A 20,991-nucleotide genomic window follows, 5' to 3' on the forward strand; every position below is an offset into this window, starting at 1 on the left:
TTAAAATATTAAGCCGGATTTCATCTTCGTTTTATGAAGTTGATTGTGGCAAGAAAAGAAGTGAATCAAATTATTTTCATAGCAGTAAGCTGTCACCTTTTACTTCGCAAAAAATGACTTCGGGGGGGAAGGTGTAAATTATTATCACTTCCATAGTGATATAATTGTTTACTTTTGTTTCAATTGACATACCTGAACTAAAGATTTTTATAATTTATATTGTGTTAGAATCATAAACGTTTATTAGTGGACATTCTATTAAATAACGTTGTAATTTAATTTATTCCTTTCAGGTATGTTTTTGTTTGTAAATTTAGTGTAATTCCTTTATATAATTTTGTCAATATATTCCTTTCAGGATTAAATACAATCTCGTTATTTATTCAATAAATTAATAACTTACATTTATAATAAATCCCAAATTAATAATTATACGAATAGATTTAAACCTTATCAAAAATAGAATATGAAAGATTAATAAAATACGGGGAACGGGAGGAGGGTGTTTCATGGGGTTAGGCTCTTAACTCGTTGATTTATTAAACCTTTCCGTCTTTTATATATATATGGACGGATGCAAAGCATTGACCTTTGCACATTTTTCCTTTACATATGATCATGAATCCAATATAATGCAGCACGAATTTCACTAAGTCGTACACGACCTAAGAAACTCGAGATGAGTAAATATTCTGGATAAGTACGTCGACCGCCATAATTATTAACTATCACAGGTTCAAATAATTCACAATTGAATTTTGCATTTGTTAAACGACTTTCACACATCACTTTTGTTGTTAAACATAACAGCCATTGTAGAATCTATAAAACAATAAATGAATAAATAAATATGTGTAAACCATGGTAGAACTAGACAAGGTATGCTCGATGTAGGAAGAGTTCATATGAATGCCACCACTTTTGGTCCAATACTAATAGCACAACAAAATTAAATTAAATATCCTTATATATTATAAATGTGAAAGTAAGAATATTTGTTTGTTTGTTTGTATCGCTTTTACGCTAAAACTAGCGAATGGTTTTTAATGAAACTGTACAGCAATATAGCTCATACATCAGAATAACACATGAGTTATAAATTATAAAGATTTAATCTGACATTTACTATTTTAAATTTTTACAGAAATCTTTACTTTATGGTTCAAAATAATGATAACAGGTGGAGCAAAATGATCATCATTTTGAACCATAAATTAAAGATTTCTGTAAAAATTTGAAACAGTAAATGTCAAACAAATCATGGCCACCTTTTCTAATATACTCAATGAATTATGACTATTTTACAATTTCAAAAATTGAAAACTGTGCATATCTTTTAGCTGCATAAAATAATCAATCCCTTCAAGTGTTATGGAAGTGAGATCAAGAGAGGTGGATATTTAATTTCATTGTACTATAGTTGAACAATGAAATGATTGGCATCATTTTCTTCGCATCAAATGAAACTTACTTCTGTACTCGAAGGCATTTTAAAACTACCCTGTTTAAACCAACTGCTTGGTGCCCATAAATATAATTCACAAATATTTGCAGCAACTTCCGCTGATAATCTCTGTAAACAATCATAATTACTTTAGATTACGGGTTGTAGTTCAAAATATATGGCGTTTTTCTTTCTTATCCGTAATCGCAGTCAACAAAGAAACTAAAAACATTAAGAACCCTCAGAACCTCATTCATCACCATAACCTGTGATTTTCTCTCATGATCACAAGTTTTAATGATTTAGAGGAAAGTGTACGAAAGATGACAAATCGAAGGATTAAATATTAGTTCCTTTTACAACTGCTTCAAGCTCCGCCATTGAAGAAAATGATTCTTGTAATGTCAATTACTCAATACAGAAGTTTTCAAGCGGCCATTTCATGAACTATTAAGCTCAAAAAGAATCAAATACAAACCTTGGATGGATTTCGTATCAGCATGTCCTTAATCAAATTACGTATAATTAATGGTACTGTTTCAGGTAATGGCGGTAAATCATCTTCATTATAATCGGAGCTCTTTAATTTCAATTTATTTTCATCGGATCGACATGAATAGAATGGATTTTCCACACCAAATATTTCATATGCAATTGTGGCTGCAGCCCATAAATCAGATTTTTCATAATTAATCACACTAAACATGCCTGGTTGTTGTGATATTACTTCTGGAGCCATTAATGCAACATTTCCACCTATAGAAGGGAAAAAAAACAGCAAATAAAATTCGATTCATAGGAATTCTGCTTGATGCTTATGCAGCTCCAAATGATTCATGGAGTAGTGGCCGGGGATAGACCAATCCTTTTTCGGAATCAGAACGACTTTTTGGTTTAAGTGTGCCCCACCCAAAAACAGTCCCTCTAACCTAGTGTGGGATAAGATTAGCCTTACCTTTGTCAATTTCATTAGAATTGTATGGTAACTGTAAACCGTGGACATTATCTGCTAAACAACAACCGAAATCTGTAATCGCAAGAATTGGCGTTGTATCATCATCATTCATATCCACAACTATGTTATCAGATTTGAGGTCTCTAAATAAAAAAAAAATTAAAAGACGATTATAATTCTATGAGTTCTAGGAAATCTTCATTCGAGACAATACCTGTGTGCAATACCATATAAATTTATATGAGCAACACCTTCCAACAGTTGGGTCAATAATAATATTGACATTCGAATATCTATTTCATTCGATTTTAGATATTCATTTAAACTCGAATCATACCTAAAAGAGACATACATTTTAGGATTTGAATAGCCCTGGAATCCGTCACAGTAAAACTGCACTTACTCGGATTTCGAAATTTCGCATATGAATCAATTTAAACGCCTCCAATAAAACTCACGCACGGTGCGAATAGGTACAATATGGACTACGTGTGTCAGGGTTTATCCTGGCAAAAAATATTACTACCAAGATTTTTTTATTTTTTACTGGTTTCACATTTTTTGGTCAAGTTTTGATCTGTCACACCGAAATATTTCAAAAGTAGAACTTAAAACGAACAAATTTAAAAAGAAAAAGTAGTTCCGCAATTAGGGTAAAAATTTATATATTAAAAATCGATGTGACAGACCTTTCTATCACGATTACAGCTGTCACACTAAATTTTCTTAGATAAAATTTGCAATAAAATGGTCTCTTACAAATTAATTTCCATGAAAGTTCAGAATATTTGTAATTAATAAAAATATAAAAAATATTTCTGCCAGGATAAATCCTAGCACACCTAGTACATATTATACCCATCGTACAATAGCATTGATTCCTTTTCCAAATTTTCGAAATTCGTTTCAGTGAAATTTTACTATTATAAGGTCCCCCCGCTTAATATTATTCATACTATTTAGAATTTATTTTAAAAAAAACACAGTTATTCTAAAGTTTTAAGTTTTCACTTCCGTGATCGACAGTCCCCATTACTGACTATCTCTTTTTAAATACATAAAGATATTTCCCACGACTCATTATATGGGGTTTGAGATCTTTCAGCCAGTGGAATAAAGAATTGGATTCGAAGCTGCAAACTCTGCGTGCCTTCCTTGAGCACAACCTTCTTCCTTCTTTCCTTGATTTCTATTCCTAAATCGACGAATGCTATCCACAACCCAACGGACGTGATAAGAATTTACAAAATATACGAACCTTTTCATTAAAAGAAATAATGACATGTTACGGCCATAACCATCTGGATTAATTCGTGTTGGTAACGCATCCGGATATAATTTAAAGGAATCGTGTAAATTTGGTACATAATCAGCAAACACCGAATACATTTGAACGATATTCGGATGTGATGGTAATATTGGCTTACGGTCTAAATTCAAACTAAAATAACATAATTTCGACATTAGAAAAAATTATTCTCCACAAATTCCTCTTAGTCCAGGGCCAAATATATTTGAGAAAATAAATTTTCTTAGCACAAATTTATAAATGAATGAAAAAAAAATGGAGAAACCCTGATAAAGAGTCCCGGAATAGGGTCTTCTCTTTTAAATTTTCCGACCAACTACATACTGCTAAAAACTTATCTTTAGTTCGGGTTTTCCTAAATCGATTTAGCCCTGAACTATCTATAATTTCCGCACGTACCTTTGATCCCAATGAATTTCATTATTCCGTGTACAAAAATGTTGTGTCGGTATTGTTTCCCGATACATTGCTTTTAAGATTGCCAATGCATTCGATTGGATATCATAGTTAAACATCATTTTTAACGCAAATGGATAATCATATTTGGAATTCGATGATTCCATGCTATTTGATTTGGGATCATTTTGATTGGATGTGTTGAATTTCGCTGCGTAAACCACAGCTGAACAACCTTTTGCAATTGGAAAGCCTAATGTTAAATCGGCCAATGTAATTTCTTCATTGTCCAATAATTTTCTGGTGTCATCAACTAAATCACCATCTGCATTCCATTTTAGTTTTGATATTGCTTCCTATTTATTAAAAATTAACTCTGCTTAATCTAATAATTACATTGATAAAAAAGTCCGATTACTAAATCGGAAATTTCCCAATTCAACCAATCGGAATGAATAGGATTCATTTGGAAAAAAATTTCCAATTCATTCCGATTCATTCTTCCTCTTATTATCGGCTATGTATTTTTACTTCGAAGTTTAAATTTAACTTACTCGTATTTCCCAGCAAACACCTTCTAATTCATCGTCCTTTGTTAATATGCCCACACCAGAGGCTAAACTTACACCAACTAATGCAAAAAATGGTCCAGAATCACCAAAAAGTAATCTGAAATAGTTTCTATATATTATAAAACTGAAAGTTAGGATGTATGTTTGCTTGTTTGTGATGCTCTCATGCAAAAATTACTGAATGGATTTGAATGAAACTTGACAATAATATAGCTCATAAATCAGAATAACACATGAGCTATAAATTATAAAGATATATATTTTTGACATTTCATAAAACTGTGATACATAAAGTTACGTTGATTAACTTTGAAAGGCTTTATCTAGGAAATTGTTGGGTTTACAGAGGTAATTCTAATCTTATATTGTAGCAAATTTAGTCTACTTTAAAAATACAAAATTTTCATGGATTTTTCAATTTTAGATAAAGTTGCGTTCGGCGCTCGAGGTCACAAACATCATAAACAAGTCTGCGAAAAATCAGAACTACTGGATTTGATGCAGACCACCCTGTACTTTTAATATTACAGAAAAAACCAAGTTTTCAAAATGAAATGAAAAGTAAAAAAAACAAGAATTTCACTTACCTTCGTCTGGCACGTTTTTTTAACTCTGATGAAAGTGAATTTGTAACACGATTTAAAACATTATCAACAAATAATCGCCGTGCATGTTGTCCCACTTGTAAACCAACATTTCGTAAACCGTATTGTTTTGGTAACGATTTTGTGACAATCGATGTTGTTTGACTGTCACCAATTTTTGTTGTAGCTGATGTTTGCAAAGCACTACTTTTTTTTACGATTTTATCCGAAATTGTTGTTGCTGTATTATAATTTCTTGTCGTTGTGAAATGTCTGATTGCCAATGTACCATGTTTATATATTCGACTTACAATTGCACGTAACGACATTATTGGACGCAACACACCCAAAAATATTTGGGAATAAATTTATTTTATATTTTGCTTGTAACTGCAAAATATACAAAAATTTATTTGGAAAAATATTTAAACAAGTACGTAATATTTATTATTCATCATTGTCTACGATTAACTTTGACATTTCTAATTTTAGGGACATGACGTAGTTTTTTATTATGATCGTATTAAAAAGGGGTTGGTACTAAATTAGCGTGGGTGTATTGAATTTTCTAAATTGTTTTTCGAAATTCTCTTTTGTTTGATTAATTATATTCGCATTATTTAAAAATGGAGTTATTGTTCGATACGATTATATACACACAAAAATTTTGTTTTTTTTAAATTTTACAAAAACAAGAAAGAGTCGCCATAATCATACTCTTCTTTCGTTGCTCAGGAAAAAATTTAAAATTATTTCAATAGGGCTTTTCATTTACAAAATGATTCTTGTCTCTTTTGAATGACTCTTCTATTCTGGTCAAAAAGCGCTGTTTGATTAAGATAAAATATATACGATTTTCTTAGATTGAATAGTTCTTTTGACAACTGTCTCAACTTAGATATTGTGAGGGAACAAATGCTAAAATCATACGCCTCCTTTTGGTTTCGTCGAGTTAAATAAAAATTAAAAGTTTAATTCTAATATTCAAGAAGTTAAAATGACTATTTGAGAAGGTACTTGGCAAAAACTGTTTTTTATTAGCTTTCCGTGTTTTTTAATCAGAAAGCCAACTTGAGAAACTTAAGAAAATCTTATATATTGAGACATTATCAAAGTTCTTAACAATTTTTTGACGTCTATATGGGATTTTGCCCTTTTTGATCCTACTAATTTACTCATGATATTTATGACTCAATAACAACACTTTCTGTTTCAGTGTATGATTCTATAATCACCCTAACTGGTGGAAAAATATAAGAAGAAAGGATAAATCTTAACAAGTCTCAAAAACTCTGAATTTCCCAACGTTTTTTGGACTAATTCAAACTGAATAAGTCTGAATAGCTCGGAATTAGACAGTCCAAAAACGTTGAGAAATTCAGAGTTCCTAAGACTTTTTCAGAGTTCTTAAGACTTATTCTTTCTTCAAATATTTTTTCAACCTGGGTAGAATCCAGGGAGATAATAAAATAAATTTCAAAATATTAAACTTCAAAAAAGTCATTTTTATTTTTCATCTTATTGAATTTTACAAGAAATAAATACTGTAGTCAAATAATACTGTCATAGGAAAACTTCCAAAAGTAGGCTTTTACAATATTCTTTTTTATTTATTTATTTTTTTTAAACAAGATTCAACAAGTCTTACAAAAATAACCTCAATTCCAAAGTTCTATTTTGAAATATAATTAAAAATATTAACTCAATTATGGAAAGACTTAGAACAATAATATATTTTTTATTATTTTTTTCACTTTATCTTGTTATTCATTATATTTATCTTAGTTTAATGTTTTGATTAAACAAAATGGCTGAAACAATAAAATAACCTCAAATTCAAAATTTTATTTTGATTTAAAATTAAAAAAAAAGATATTTATGGAAAGATATACTAAAGCAATATTATATTTTTCATTATTTTTTATGTTTTATCTCGTTGCTCATTATATTTACCTCAATTTATTATTTTCATATAAAACCAATAAAACTAAAAAAAAAATGGCGTATAATAAATAAATCTAGATGGGGACATTTTAAATTTAATATTTGACAACAGTCCAATCTTTGATTACTAAAGTCCATGGAACTGTAGAGAAAGTAAAAGATTTTTATTTGACATGTCAAAAAGAATAATAATATAAATAATATTAAAATGTACATTTCAAAAGTAAATAGTAACAAATGTGATATTTATTAAAAAAAAAATAAAAAAACATATAATTCAAAATAAACCAAAATATTTTTATCCCAAAAAAAATCTTTATTATTATTTACAAGAATTATTTAATTTAGTAAATGATTTATTTATTATATCAATAAGAATTGATTTGTGTGTGTGTGAATGATGGCTAATCGAAAACCAAACAGTGCAACGTCACGACTCAAACAAGATTATTTAAGACTTAAAAAAGATCCAATTCCATATATAACTGCAGAACCTGTACCTTCGAATATACTAGAATGGTATGTATTATGTTCTATATCCCTTCAAATTTCCTAAAAACATAATATTCGAGTACTTTAATTAAGCAGTATGGAACATTTAGAATAGTTTTGTTGCTTAATTTAACGATTTATATTTCAAATTCTTATGGATTTTATAATTTCGAGGTATTGACATCGTGTCAAACATTTCAATTTTCTGGTATTTGTTTGTCTAAGAGCTGTCAAATTAGAAACCTACGTCCAAGGTTAACACTCCCTAATACTGCCCATTACTAAAGTAAACGAGGATTAAATCTCTAAATACTTTCGTATAGCTTCGATTGACTTGAAAATTTGATGATAAATAGAAAAAACCCAAGAAACAAAAGTTATATGACGTCGAGTAGTGTTTTTTTTGTCCAGGGAGTTGTAACCAGCTCTTCTTATGGGTGGACAACGGGAATCGAAAGAGGGACGAATTCTAAGTAAAAAATGTCATTTAATATTTCGAAAAGTCATTACTTTCCGTGTTATTGGTGAAAATACGAAGTGTTTAGCGAAAGATTTTAGGGTATAAAAATATTACCTCTTCGGCATTCCCTCAAAATTTTGGTACTTTACGTTTGAGAATACCTCGATTTCAAAAATGCAATAAAATTTCTGTCCCCCATACTGCAAAAGTTTCCAGAAGTGTTCTTCGAATCTACACGAAATAGAAAGTTGAAAATTGATATTTATCTTCGAGTTGTCCGTCTATTGTGCCTAATTTTCCCACTAATCTTAAATAAAGCTTAATAAGAGTTTTTACCTCCTGTAAAGTGGAGTCAATTTTTCAATCAATATATATATTTTCTTTTTTGTTAGGCATTATGTAGTACACGGTCCAGAGAATACACCATATGAAGGTGGTCTCTATCATGGTAAATTAGTATTTCCTAGAGAATTTCCATTTAAACCACCATCAATATATATGATAACACCAAGTGGACGATTTAAAACGAATACACGATTATGTTTAAGTATATCAGATTTTCATCCAGATACATGGAATCCAGCTTGGAGTGTTTCTACTATTTTAACTGGATTACTTAGTTTTATGGTAATTATTATTTTATGTTTTTTATGCAAATACCACCCAATCAAACGTAAAGAATGATCTAGCTAGAGTCGTGATTAATGTATACAGCATACAAGTTGCTCTACGCAAAGTATGAAGGGGGCACTCTAGCTAGATTTTAATTAATATTCTAGAGTAGTCTTTTACTCCAATCATCTTAAGGTTTCATCCCGGAATTTAATGGAATAAGCTGGATTTTTGTATAAACCTTTATTTTGGTAGTATAAATGTGATCACACGTGCGCGTCGTTAGATATTCAAGGTCAAAGGTCTCGAAAATCAGTTTTTTTGTAAATATCACGTTTCTTCTGCCTTCAATTGTATTAACATTTATTATAAAAGTTGTACAAGTTAAAATTTTCTACAAATTTTGTTTGAAACTTTTTCTTGTAAGTTGAACTGTTTTTGAAATACAGGCTTCAGAGCTGAAGTACATGCAGCTGAGTGCAACTCCTTCTGCGCCCTCTATTTCAAAAACGGTTCAACTTACAAAAAAAAGTTTCAGGCAAATTTGTAGAAAATTTTATCCTCTACAACTTTTATAATAACTGTTGACACGGTTGAAGGCAAAAGAAACGAGATATTCACCAAAAACTGATTTTCGAGACCCCTGACCTTGAATAAGTGACTTTTAAGACAACATTTGTACCATCAAAATAAAGGTTTGTACAAAAATTCAGCATATTCCTTTTGATTTCGAGGTTTATTACTTATTTCGACTTAAGATCATCGGGTTAATTAGAAATGTTTTTGGAACACTAGCTGTATATATTAATAATTTCGAAGTTGATATAATTTGTAATTAATTATAAATAATTTTTAATTTTAGACGGAGAAGAGTCCAACGTTAGGTAGCATTGAAACATCGGATTTTGAAAAACGACAATTTGCCATTCAGTCATTAGATTTTAATTTAAATGATAAAGTGTTTTGTGAATTATTTCCAGAATCAGTTACCCAAATACAGGTAAACACACTTTTATACTCCAATCAATTTAGGGTTTCATTTCGGAATCTAAATGTCAAATTTTTTTGTTTGTTTGATACATAATGTTTTTGTAATTTAAAAAAAAAAACTGATTAAAACCCCCCAAAAAAGGAGGTTAGGTATACCCCTGAAAGTTTAACTTTTTAAACCTACTAAACTTTTCAAAGATGCATTAATTTTTTTTTTATTACCATGATATTTTGCTGCCGGACACAAGCATCAATAAATACCCGGGAGTTACATTTGCGAACTGCAAGTTACTCCTGAAAAAGGATATTCTGAAAAAGGCCAATCTTAGATGGAGGGAAGAACGTACTTGTGGTACTACAAGATAGATATGGTCTGAGTACAATCACAGGCGTTCCGAAGTTCTCATATCACTTCCAAGGGCCTCTGTTCGCAAATTTGTTGCGGCTATCACAGGACACTGGCTGGGTGGCAAGCATGCCGAACGTTTAGGCCTGGCAGTGTATCACGACTACTGCAGGAGCTGCCACAGTGATGACGAGGAGGAGACAATGCCTCATCTTCTCTGTCACTGCCCAGCTCTTGTCATGAGAAGATGTACTTACTTGAGCCAGCCTCTCTTTGACGATCTCTCCGACCTAAAGTCAGTCGACGTCAAAGCCCTCCTACTGTTCTTAAACAGCTCCAAATGGTTCATGGAGTAGGGGCCGGGGATGGGCCAACCCACTTACGGTATCACAACGGACCCTATGGTCTAAGTGTGTCCTACTCCAGGACAGCCACTCTAACCTAAACTAACCATGATATTTTATTTAATTTTGTTGTTATATTTGTAGAATGAAATATTAAAAAGAAATGCTATGGAAGCAGCTGAACGAAATAATTGTCAAGAGCAAATAACACAAGGCAATACAGAGCAAAGTTCATTTCAGGCAGCAATCACAAATCTATGTGTGATCATAGGTTTTGCTGCATTTGCTTACACGGTTAAATATGTGATTAGAAGTTTGGGAACAGATTAACATAACAAATGTAATTAAAAAGAAAAAAGAAAATTTAATATTATTTTAAAATATTTAATAAAAAAATATTTACTGTTTTGTGTATTTATTTCATTTATTGTTAATCCAGAAAGTTGCGGGAAGGTTAATTAATAGGCTTTTGTCCTCGAAAGAATCGAATTTCGCAAAATAACGGATCGAAAAACCAGATCTCTCTAAAAGAAGGACGAATGCTTAATCAGTTATGCTGCAGCTGTCACACTGCGTTCGACGCTTAAGTAAGTATAATGCTATTATGAAATTTAATGCAAGCGTTGTCTATGATGCGTCCCTGCGTGTACTGCAGCTGCAGCTGCAATCACAATCAAGGGCTAATTAAGTGATTTATTTTGATTGTTTATGTGATAGTTTACGAGCATTTTAAGACATCAGGTTCCCCGATTTTTGTTAGTTTTTCTGGGTATGGAACCCAAAACTCGCATTTGAAACATAGCTAAGAACACTCCATTAAATTACCGATCAAACGAAACAAAAAAATCAAAATCGGTTTATGCGTTTAGGCATAGACAGGCACACACACATAGCGGTCAAACTTATAACAACCCTTTTTTTAGTTCGGGGGTTAAAAATGCCCCATCCCGTATACATTTCAGATCAGAGAAAAATTTTTGAAAACGCTTCGTAATAATTTTGTTTATTTAAATAAAAATCTAATGGAATACTTAATTTACAGGAATCAAAATAGAGATATCACTTTTCCATAATTTTCCACAATTTAATTTCCAATTTTCTTTCGTTCGACTACTTTAATAGTTGTTTTAGGATCAAATTGTTTTGGTTTTAATGGCTCTTGAATATTAATTTTAGGTTTGGTTGTTTCAATCGTTATTTCTCGATTATTGATTTCATTGGATGAATTTGGAACGATTAATGGTACAATCTGTATTCCCATAACTTCTGTATCATGTTTTCCAATTGTTTTTTTTAAATAATCTTTTTTACGATGTTCTGAACTTTCTTTTGTTAATTTGGTTAAAAACTGTTCACGGCTATCTTCTCCCCATGCACGTGACGATTTCCGTGAACTTACTCTCTGTTTTATCCGCAACACAGACGACATATGTTTTTCTATAATATTATGGAAATGAATTTAATTAGACATATAGAAAAAAATACGCCATGCAGGCGTTGCGTAAACTGAGCGAAATTTCCACTGAAGAATAAATATTCTATTAAAATGAAAATAATAATTGGCAAATTGAGTTTAATTGTTGAAATACCCTGTATGGAAAGTGTTTAAATAAGTGAAATTTACAAAATTTAAAAAAACTCCGGCAAATCTGGTACGGAACTCTAAGCCCGCTCTTGAAACATATCTAAGAAGACTCTCCATTAAACTATCTTTTTCCTTAAAGCCTTTTACAAACTGAACCGATTTGAAGAGCTCTTTTTTCAGTTGTTTCGGGTATGGACCCCTAACCTCGCACTTGAAACGTAGCCAAGAACACTCTCCATTAAATTACCTTTCATATGAAACAAAAAAATCCAAAGTGGTTCATCCGTTTAGGCGCTTTGATGTCACAGACAGACAGATAGATACACACAGATAGCTGTCAAACTTATAACACCCATTTTTTTAGTTCGGGAGTTAAAAAAACAACGAAATTATGGTGGCCTTTCGACCGCCATTTATTTGGTTTATTGTTTTCGAAAATCTTTTCTAGTCTTATAGAAAATGAACCAAAATTTTCACGAGGATGACCTAATTATATTATATTGTACATGCGATTACTTTTCGAAATGGTACTAGGCTGTCGATCATCCAGTTTTGTTGGTCGAACAATTTTCTTTTTTTTGACACTAAATAATTTATCCATCCAATCTGCCTCTTCGACGTGTCCTCGACCACTTGCACTCATGCCACTAGGACCTGGTTGATTTACATCTGCAAATTCATTAATTATTGTTTTACTTCTGAACGATGTCCTGCGATCTCTACGAGTACTTGAATACACTTGGATATCTTCTGGATACTTTAATTTTTCTAATTTGAAATATAGTTTTATTATAACGATGAATTTTTGTTGACTTCGAATTCTAGAAGAATGAGTAAGTCTAAAAAATTCTGGAAATGATCTATGTAAAACTTATTAAGCTGTTTGAAGACTGCGTTATTACAATTTTTGAACTCTTCTAGAATTAGAGATTTTATGAAAATTTAACTTTCCCTGGGGAAAGGGAAAACTTTAGCAGAATCGTGTTGATACACTTAGAAAGTTTTAGAAAAATTATGTTTACCTACTTTCGATATAATAGCTGGAAGGATTTTCTAAGTATACATAATATTCTAATAATGCTTTACAAATTCCAGCTGTTAAACTTTCATTTGTAATTGCTGGTAAAACTTCTACGTAAAGCATTGCAGTTTTTTTTCTAAGAGTTTTTTTTTTATTGATTAAAAAGTGATTTTATATTCCATGTAGAATAAACTTTCAACTTGATAGATTTCCATGTTAGAAGATATTTGAAAATAATGCAACGAGTAGAAAATTTATTCAAATTAGAAAATACATTTTACAAGAAATTTTGACAAAACTATCCGTCATTTTGCTAGAGTTATGGTTATTATATAAACAAATTATAAAAAATAATATAGGCATTATTCCAAGATTATTTTTTATTTGTCCTTCGCGCCAGAATTGATAACGGTGTATTTTCATGCTCACGCTTGACTCTCAATTTGACATAGACATAGAGAATGGATTTTACCGATATATTCTCTGATGGATTAAGCAATATCATCAAGAAATTGTCCACACTCTAAAGAGAGAAAAAGCGATCGTGTGGCCAATACCTGTCTCTTTTCTCTAGGCCTGCAGCATAAAAGCTAGGCCTGCAGCTTTGTCTCTCTTATAAATTTCTGCTTTTATTTACAGTACAGCTGTTATCAGTCCGCATTCTCTATGTTTATGGAATTTGAGCGCCAAATTAGGTGGCGTAGTCAGTTTAGGCCATGGTGCCATCTGGAAAAAATTACCTTTTTCTTAAAGCCTTTTATAAGCCGATTTTGAAGATCATCGCCAATGTTTTTTAGGGTTCTGTACCCGAACGGACACCCAAACGGATTTCAAACATATATGTTAGCTATAGCTAAGAACACTTTCCATGAAACTACCTTTCATACGAAACAAAAAATCAAAATCGGTTCATCCGTTTAGGCGCTATGATGCACAGACAGACACACATACATAGCAACACCCCTTTTTTTAGTAAGCCTTTTATAAGCCAATTTTGAAGATCATCGCCAATATTTTTTCGGGTACGGGACCCTAAAAACGGACTTAAAACATAGCTAAGAACACTTTCCATGAAACTACGTTTCATACTAAACAAAAAATCAAAATCGGTTCATCCGTTTAGGCGCTATGATGCACAGACAGACACACAGACACACATACATAGTGGTCAAACTTACAACAGCCCCTTTTTATTGTTCGGGGATTAAAGAAACCAAATTTGTCGGTTTTTTTTTTTTAATTTTGTAAATTTCCTTGTAAAATTATCCTAGCGACAACATAAAATATTGAATTACAAATATTAATTCAAATGTTTCAAGATATTTAGTTGTCAAAACTAAAATAACTAATTTTATTTTTAATTTTCTTCAAAAAATTCATCAATCACAAAATGAATACTGAAAATCAAAATAATACAGAACAGGGTAGTGGGGAAGTGATTCTATTCAAAAATAAGGATGTAACAGATAATAATTCTGAGAAAAACGATAGTGATATATCAATAGGAGTGAAAAATGAAAATGGAGATTTTTTATCTGATCAAAAGTAAGTATCTATATAAGTTTAAGTTACAAATCAGCCCCTAATTAAGTTACAAATCAGCTTCGATCAGGTAAATAGTGCTTATGGTCATTGAGAGTGAATCGCGTGATCCTTTTAAGCCAATGATATTCAATTTTATGAGACTTACATTTAATGAAACTTTTTTTAGAATGGAGTCAGATGAACCGATAACACCAACACCGTCTCCTGTAAATAGTCAACATTCATCAAATAATATACAACGTTCCATTTATAATCCATGCATGGCAGATACACATAGCAGAATTTTCGGTGATAGTGATGACACCCCACAACCATCTCCTAGAAAGAATTCTACTGTTACATGTACGTAATTTTTACATACACTACAAATTTAAATTTTACCTTTTCAAATTTCGCGCGTAATTTGATGAAAACACAGCCGTATGACGTAATAACATGGCGGCTATTAAATGACACTGTCGAAATATGAAAATCAATGTTACTTAGGTACTCCGCAATGCGCTATTTGTATTAATCATAATTTGAATTTTCAAGTTAGGGGAAACAGTTCAGATAATACTATACCCGAAACAATAGAAAAAGCACATTTTTATGGGAAAAAAACTGGTAAGCTTTTATATTGTAAGAATTGATAAAACTTGTGAAATTTTATACTTTTTGTTTTTCACAGATGGAAATCCGTTAACCGGTGAAGGTTACGACAAAGATAAGTCACATCAACATGGTAAAATGCCACCTGGAGGCCATTCAACTCCGTTATGGTGAAGCTTTACCTTAAAAAATAAATGAAATGATGGGAATTAATAAAATTTTCTATGGTTTTTTTCTATTAATATAATTAATAAATCTTTATTTTGTTTATGTTCTTAAAAATTTTTTAAAAATAAAAAAAATGCAAAAAATATTTACAATAATGATTTATTATGGACTCTAAATACTAAATTGACACTAAATATTCAGCACTTTTTGATTAAAAAGTTACTAATCGCTAACTTAGACTGATTGCACCCATTTAGTTTATAAAATTGCAGTATAAAAAACTTTTAAGAAAAAGAAAACCGACTTCAAAAGAAAAACTTTTGAAGTCGGCCAAAACAAATTAATATGCACTAAAAAGTAAAAAAATAACGATAATATAATTTAGTTAAAATTATTGTTATTTTTGGAGTCGCTGTCAGCCAAGGAAACAACTCTGACAGAACTGTTTGCTACATAAGCTTGGCTGACACCGACTCCAAAAATAACAATAATTTTAACTACATTATATTATCGTTATTTTTTTACTTTTTAGTGCATATTAATTTGTTTTGGAAAAGTTTTTCTTTTGAAGTCGGTTTTCTTTTTGTTAAAAGTTTTTTTTATTTTGTGATTTTTAGTGAACTTAAAGTGCACTAACTAATTTATCACTAAAAAAAGAATCATCGAAATCGGTTGGCGTGATTTTGAGTTATTGTGCATACTTAACTCTTGTCGTGCATACTTAATGCAAATTTAAGACTTTTATGATTTTCTCATGGATGTCGTTATAAGAACTCAATCAAAATGAAATGGGACTACACGGGAAGCACTAGCTTTCAAATAGATAAAGAATCATCAAAATCGGTTCACCCAGTCAAAAGTTCTGAGGTAACAAAAAAAAAATACAGTCGAATTGATAACCTCCTCCGTTTTTGTTTGAAGTTGGTTAAAAAGTTGGTCTTCTCGGAGTTAAATACGGTTGGGAAGATAATTTCGCAATTTTTTTAGAATCTTTTAAACTAATAAACATCGATAATTCTTGGATATTTTAAATAATCCGCCTCAAATGTTTGTTTTTATCACAGATAGATGTCACTAAATATCAAACATTAACTGTTAAAAATGATATTTGAGGTTAGTTTTTATATTACTCAAATAGCATTGTCATTACAATCATCAATTTAAAACACCAAAAGTTTTTGACAAAAGTTTAAGAATTTCTTTTTGTATATTTATTGTAAAATTAGATCGAAAAAATAATTGAAAAATGAGTTCCATTGGTACTGGGGTACGTAAATATATAATTTACAATAAATTATGATTATAAATTTGAATTTTAATATTTGATGTTTATCTTGTAGTACGATTTGTCGGCATCACAATTTTCACCCGATGGTCGTGTATTTCAAGTTGAATATGCTGGAAAAGCTGTTGAAAATAGTAGCACAGTTATTGGTTTACGTGGATCGGATGGTGTTGTATTTGCATGTGAAAAATTAGTCACATCAAAATTGTATGAACCGGGTACAAATCAACGTATATTTAATGTTGATCAACATATAGGTTAGTAAAAATTGTATTTTGCCTTTAAAATCTTGCCCAGATTAAATAATATCAGCCGGTAGATTTATTTTAGAAATAGACGAAAAGTTTTTGAAAAACATTTTTCATATACAGTAAAACCTCAATAACTCGAACGTCAAGGGAAATGCAAAAAATTTCGAATTAATGAGTTTTCGACTAAATATTTCAATTACAGAAGATTAGGTTAGGTTAGAGTGGCTGTCCTGGGGTGGGATACACTTAGACCATAGGGTCCGTTGTGATACCGTAAATGGGTTGGCCCATCCCCGGCCACTACTCCATGAATCATTTGAAGCTGATTAAGAACATCAGGAGGGCTTTGACGTCGACTGACTTTAGGTCGGAGAGGTCGTTAAAGAGAGGCTGGCTGAAGTAAGTCCATCTCCTCATGACAAGAGCTGGGCAGTGACAGAGAAGATGAGACATTGTCTCCTCCTCGTCACCACTGTGACAGCTCCTGTAGTAGTCTTGATACACTGCCAGGCCTAAGCGTTCAGCATGCTTGCCGCCAAGCCAGTTTCCTGTGATAGCCGCAACAACTTTGCGAACAGAGGCCCTTGGAAGTGATATAAGAACTTCGGAGCGATTGTACTCAGACCATATCTGTCTTGTAGTACTACAAGTACGTTCTTCCCTCCATCTAAGATTGACCTTTTTCCGAATATCTTCTTTCAGGAGTAACTTGCAGTTCGCAAATGGAACTCCCGGGTATTTATTGATGCTTGTATCCGGCAGCATCGTGCCATTTCTGGCGAGCTCGTCGGCTTCACAACTTCTTTACAGAGAATTAAATTGCTAAAATTTTGTTTTAGAAATGAGCGATTTTCAGGTCATTATATTTTAAAAACTACGACTTAGGGGATTACGGACTTACTGAGAGGTCTGAGTTATCGAAGTTCTACTGTATTTGAAAAAAATGAGGCATTTAAAATTGAAATTTAATAGTATAGCTCATATTTTTTACGGGATCGGCCATAAACTGTTCCTATGACGATGCGAATTTAGAATTCCGGACCCGAAAAAGTTATCGGGATTGTTTTTAAAATTTCACTTGTTTTTTTTTTTTTTTACATACTCCCATACGAACTGTTTGCACCTGGCCTGATTGTGGACCTTTTGGATAATTTTTCGATTTTTATTACCTCGATTAATACTAAATTTTTATGTATTTTGATGATGATGTTAGGTATGGCTGTTTCTGGTTTAATATCTGATGCACGACAAATCGTTGATATTGCACGAAAAGAAGCCTCGAATTATCGTTCACAATATGGTGTTAGTATACCAGTAAAGTATTTAAACGATCGTGTTAGTATGTACATGCATGCGTACACCTTGTACAGTGCTGTACGACCATATGGATGTAGTGTTGTGCTAGGTACCTGTGAAGATGATGGACCTATATTATATATGATGGAACCATCTGGTGTTTCATATGTAAGTATTTACCGTATTCAACAAGCTTTTAATAAATAAATTTCGATTTTTGTCCCAATTTCCTAGATCAGTTTTTTGTATTTTTAAAATACGTATTTTCGACTACCAAGTAGTCATCATCAGTAAGAATTAGCTAGTGATTACTCTTATTATGAATGTTACTCTTTGCTAATTTGGTGGCGGAATGCACTTTGACAGATACTACAATTTGACAGATACTGTGAACAGTATAAATTGTAGACACACGAAAGTATCGTTGTGCAGTCCGCCACCAAATTAGCAAAGAGTAACATTCATAATAAGAGTAATCACTAGCTAATTCTTACTGATGATGCCTACTTGGTAGTCGAAAATACATATTTTAAAAATACTAAAAACTGATCTAGGAAATTGGGGCAAAAATCGAAATTTATTTCGAAATATCCTAGAGTTCTCATTTATTATCTTCGATAATATTTATAATATGAGACTAGTTGAAGTTAAATTCGATTGAAACTTTACGAAAAAACATGGTTTATCTCGAAAAAATCGCGTTTTCTTCATTCTTTTTCTTGACTTGTATGACTTGTATTTTTTTTTTTTTAAATAAATGATTTAATTTAGGGCTATCATGGATGTGCTATTGGTAAGGCGAAACAAGCAGCAAAAACTGAAATTGAAAAGTTAAAATTATCTAAAATGAATTGTCGAGAATTGATCAAAGAAGCAGCACGAATGTAAGTTATTCCAGGAGGAATTTCAATTGTTTCAATTTAATAATAATTTTGTATTTTTTTTTCTTTTTAGAATATATTTAGTTCATGATGAACTCAAAGATAAAAATTTTGAATTAGAAATGTCATGGGTATGTAAAGAAACAAAAGGTAAACATGAACGTGTTCCAGAATTATTATTCCAAGAAGCTGAAAAATCTGCCAAAGCTGCTATGGAAGATGATTCCGATTCTGATACGGAGGATATGTAAATGTTTTTGATATAAGTTCACAATTTAATTACACTTTTTTGAATAATTACGGATTAAAATAAATAAACACAATTTTTATGACAAAATTTAAAAAAAAATTATAAAATTATTTAAACCCTTTATAATAACCCCTTATCCTTATTATCCTGTTATTAGCCCACAATTACAAATGTATCTTGTAGATCTTTCAGAACACCTGGAAAACTAAGAGGAATGTTGTCAAAGCCGTGCTTTAAATCTTTTTAAAATACAAAACTTCTCTCTCAATGGACCTATAAAATTGCGTTGCTAGTTTATACTCATGGCCGAATGAACGATTGGGCGAGTAGGTAACTGTCTAGAAAACCCGTGCGCCCACAAAATAAATTGCTGTCAGTTGATGAAATACCTTAGACTTACAAAACAGAACCATCTAGTATCGAGTGCTAGAACTAATGATATAGTACAACCAATAAGCCAGGTTTATGTACAAACAAAATTACGTCCATTTTGTTGTTTCTTTCATTTAGTACTAGATGTCAGATTACGTTATTTAGTTGATTTTGTTTTTTCTTAGTTCGTATTTCAACCATAAAAATATCTTTATTTTAAAAAAGTTTATCGATTCTAATTTTCGTTCTTTTATAAGCCATATTTTCGAAAATTAGAGTTTGAAATTTAAATTCATTTTTCAACTATAAAGTAAACTCTACAGTAATTAGTTTTTCGAAGATGTAAAATGTTTTAAATTTTGTGGATTAATTCAGAACAAGTCTTACTCATACTTATTTTGCTAAATAAATTTTCATAAAATCTCTGATTCAGAAATAGTCTTCTAGGACAACTCAGAATATTTCTTCTGAAAGAATCCCAATCTATTATCATTCTGTCATTAAACGATTGATTAATAATTTTTATTTGATATTTTCACACTTTTTCAGAGATAGTTTTACTTCACATATTCTTTTTCTGAATTTCAAACTAAATATTCAGATTTATTTTCACAAGAGATAATATGCCATTTTTTGAAACCAGAAAGTAATTTGTGTGTTCTTGGCATGTTCCAGACTTTCTTTGACACTCGGTATATAATTTTCTTTAATAAATATCATCACATATATTCGATTCTAAGAACATAGTAATAACAATAAAGTTATTTGAGAACAATAGACTTTTGTAGCTACCACCAACAGAAGGAGTTAAAAATAGTTATTTTTTTTAGCCAAGCAGCGGAACAGAGGCAGTAATAAATCAGTTCCTAGGCCGAAAATTGGGTTGGGAATACTCTGAATTCCGATTATGTGTCTGATTATAAAATGAAATTATGAATTAGTAAAATTTTTTGTCGGTTTTTTGTACAATTTGACGCTGGATATACTTCTATTTTTTTCTGGTAGGTGGATTCCTAATTTGACGCTCAAAGCCAGCGTCAATTGTCATCATGAAGTTACATCTTTTAAATTTGACGCTGCACATAGTTCTATTTTTTTCTGCTAGATGAAAACCTAATGTGTCGCTCATAGCCAGCATCAATCGTCTTAACAATTCATGTGAGTTTGTGTGAGTCCAGATCAGAATCCCGACCTTTTTTACGATCTAGAGACCCGTCTAACAAACAACCTGAATGATGGGTATTGTATCAAAGTATAAATAAATAAAAAATTAAAATCGGTTTAGTGTCATTTTTATT

The 20,991-nt window shown here is 31.2% G+C and overlaps 5 protein-coding genes across 5 annotated transcripts; 3 read left to right on the plus strand and 2 right to left on the minus strand.

The window, feature by feature from the left end:
* Positions 1 to 409: 409 nt before the first annotated feature.
* LOC123291576 (serine/threonine-protein kinase Pink1, mitochondrial) lies at positions 410 to 5,753 on the minus strand. The gene is made up of 9 exons (XM_044871910.1): positions 5,264 to 5,753; positions 4,659 to 4,773; positions 4,108 to 4,460; positions 3,658 to 3,840; positions 2,614 to 2,736; positions 2,400 to 2,542; positions 1,923 to 2,200; positions 1,472 to 1,573; positions 410 to 822 (listed from the first exon to the last, which is right to left on the minus strand). The coding sequence occupies exons 1-9, from the start codon at positions 5,587 to 5,589 to the stop codon at positions 607 to 609; spliced, it is 1,839 nt and encodes a 612-aa protein (XP_044727845.1). The 5' UTR covers positions 5,590 to 5,753; the 3' UTR covers positions 410 to 606.
* A 1,642-nt stretch (positions 5,754 to 7,395) lies between these two features.
* LOC123292293 (ubiquitin-conjugating enzyme E2 J2) lies at positions 7,396 to 10,804 on the plus strand. Its single transcript, XM_044872887.1, has 4 exons — positions 7,396 to 7,723; positions 8,549 to 8,783; positions 9,631 to 9,768; positions 10,593 to 10,804. The coding sequence occupies exons 1-4, from the start codon at positions 7,602 to 7,604 to the stop codon at positions 10,776 to 10,778; spliced, it is 681 nt and encodes a 226-aa protein (XP_044728822.1). The 5' UTR covers positions 7,396 to 7,601; the 3' UTR covers positions 10,779 to 10,804.
* A 728-nt stretch (positions 10,805 to 11,532) lies between these two features.
* Positions 11,533 to 13,177, minus strand: LOC123294195. Its single transcript, XM_044875304.1, has 3 exons — positions 13,060 to 13,177; positions 12,550 to 12,801; positions 11,533 to 11,885 (listed from the first exon to the last, which is right to left on the minus strand). The coding sequence occupies exons 1-3, from the start codon at positions 13,175 to 13,177 to the stop codon at positions 11,533 to 11,535; spliced, it is 723 nt and encodes a 240-aa protein (XP_044731239.1).
* A 1,200-nt stretch (positions 13,178 to 14,377) lies between these two features.
* LOC123293797 lies at positions 14,378 to 15,372 on the plus strand. The gene is made up of 4 exons (XM_044874708.1): positions 14,378 to 14,599; positions 14,766 to 14,941; positions 15,134 to 15,205; positions 15,270 to 15,372. Exons 1-4 carry the CDS (start codon positions 14,445 to 14,447, stop codon positions 15,362 to 15,364), a joined length of 498 nt encoding a protein of 165 aa, XP_044730643.1. The 5' UTR covers positions 14,378 to 14,444; the 3' UTR covers positions 15,365 to 15,372.
* A 1,109-nt stretch (positions 15,373 to 16,481) lies between these two features.
* LOC123292244 (proteasome subunit alpha type-3) lies at positions 16,482 to 19,402 on the plus strand. The gene is made up of 5 exons (XM_044872820.1): positions 16,482 to 16,625; positions 16,699 to 16,900; positions 18,108 to 18,358; positions 18,962 to 19,074; positions 19,145 to 19,402. Exons 1-5 carry the CDS (start codon positions 16,605 to 16,607, stop codon positions 19,320 to 19,322), a joined length of 765 nt encoding a protein of 254 aa, XP_044728755.1. The 5' UTR covers positions 16,482 to 16,604; the 3' UTR covers positions 19,323 to 19,402.
* Positions 19,403 to 20,991: the final 1,589 nt, after the last annotated feature.

This window comes from Chrysoperla carnea, chromosome 2 (genome assembly GCF_905475395.1).
Source record: "Chrysoperla carnea chromosome 2, inChrCarn1.1, whole genome shotgun sequence".
Lineage (NCBI taxonomy): Eukaryota > Metazoa > Arthropoda > Insecta > Neuroptera > Chrysopidae > Chrysoperla > Chrysoperla carnea.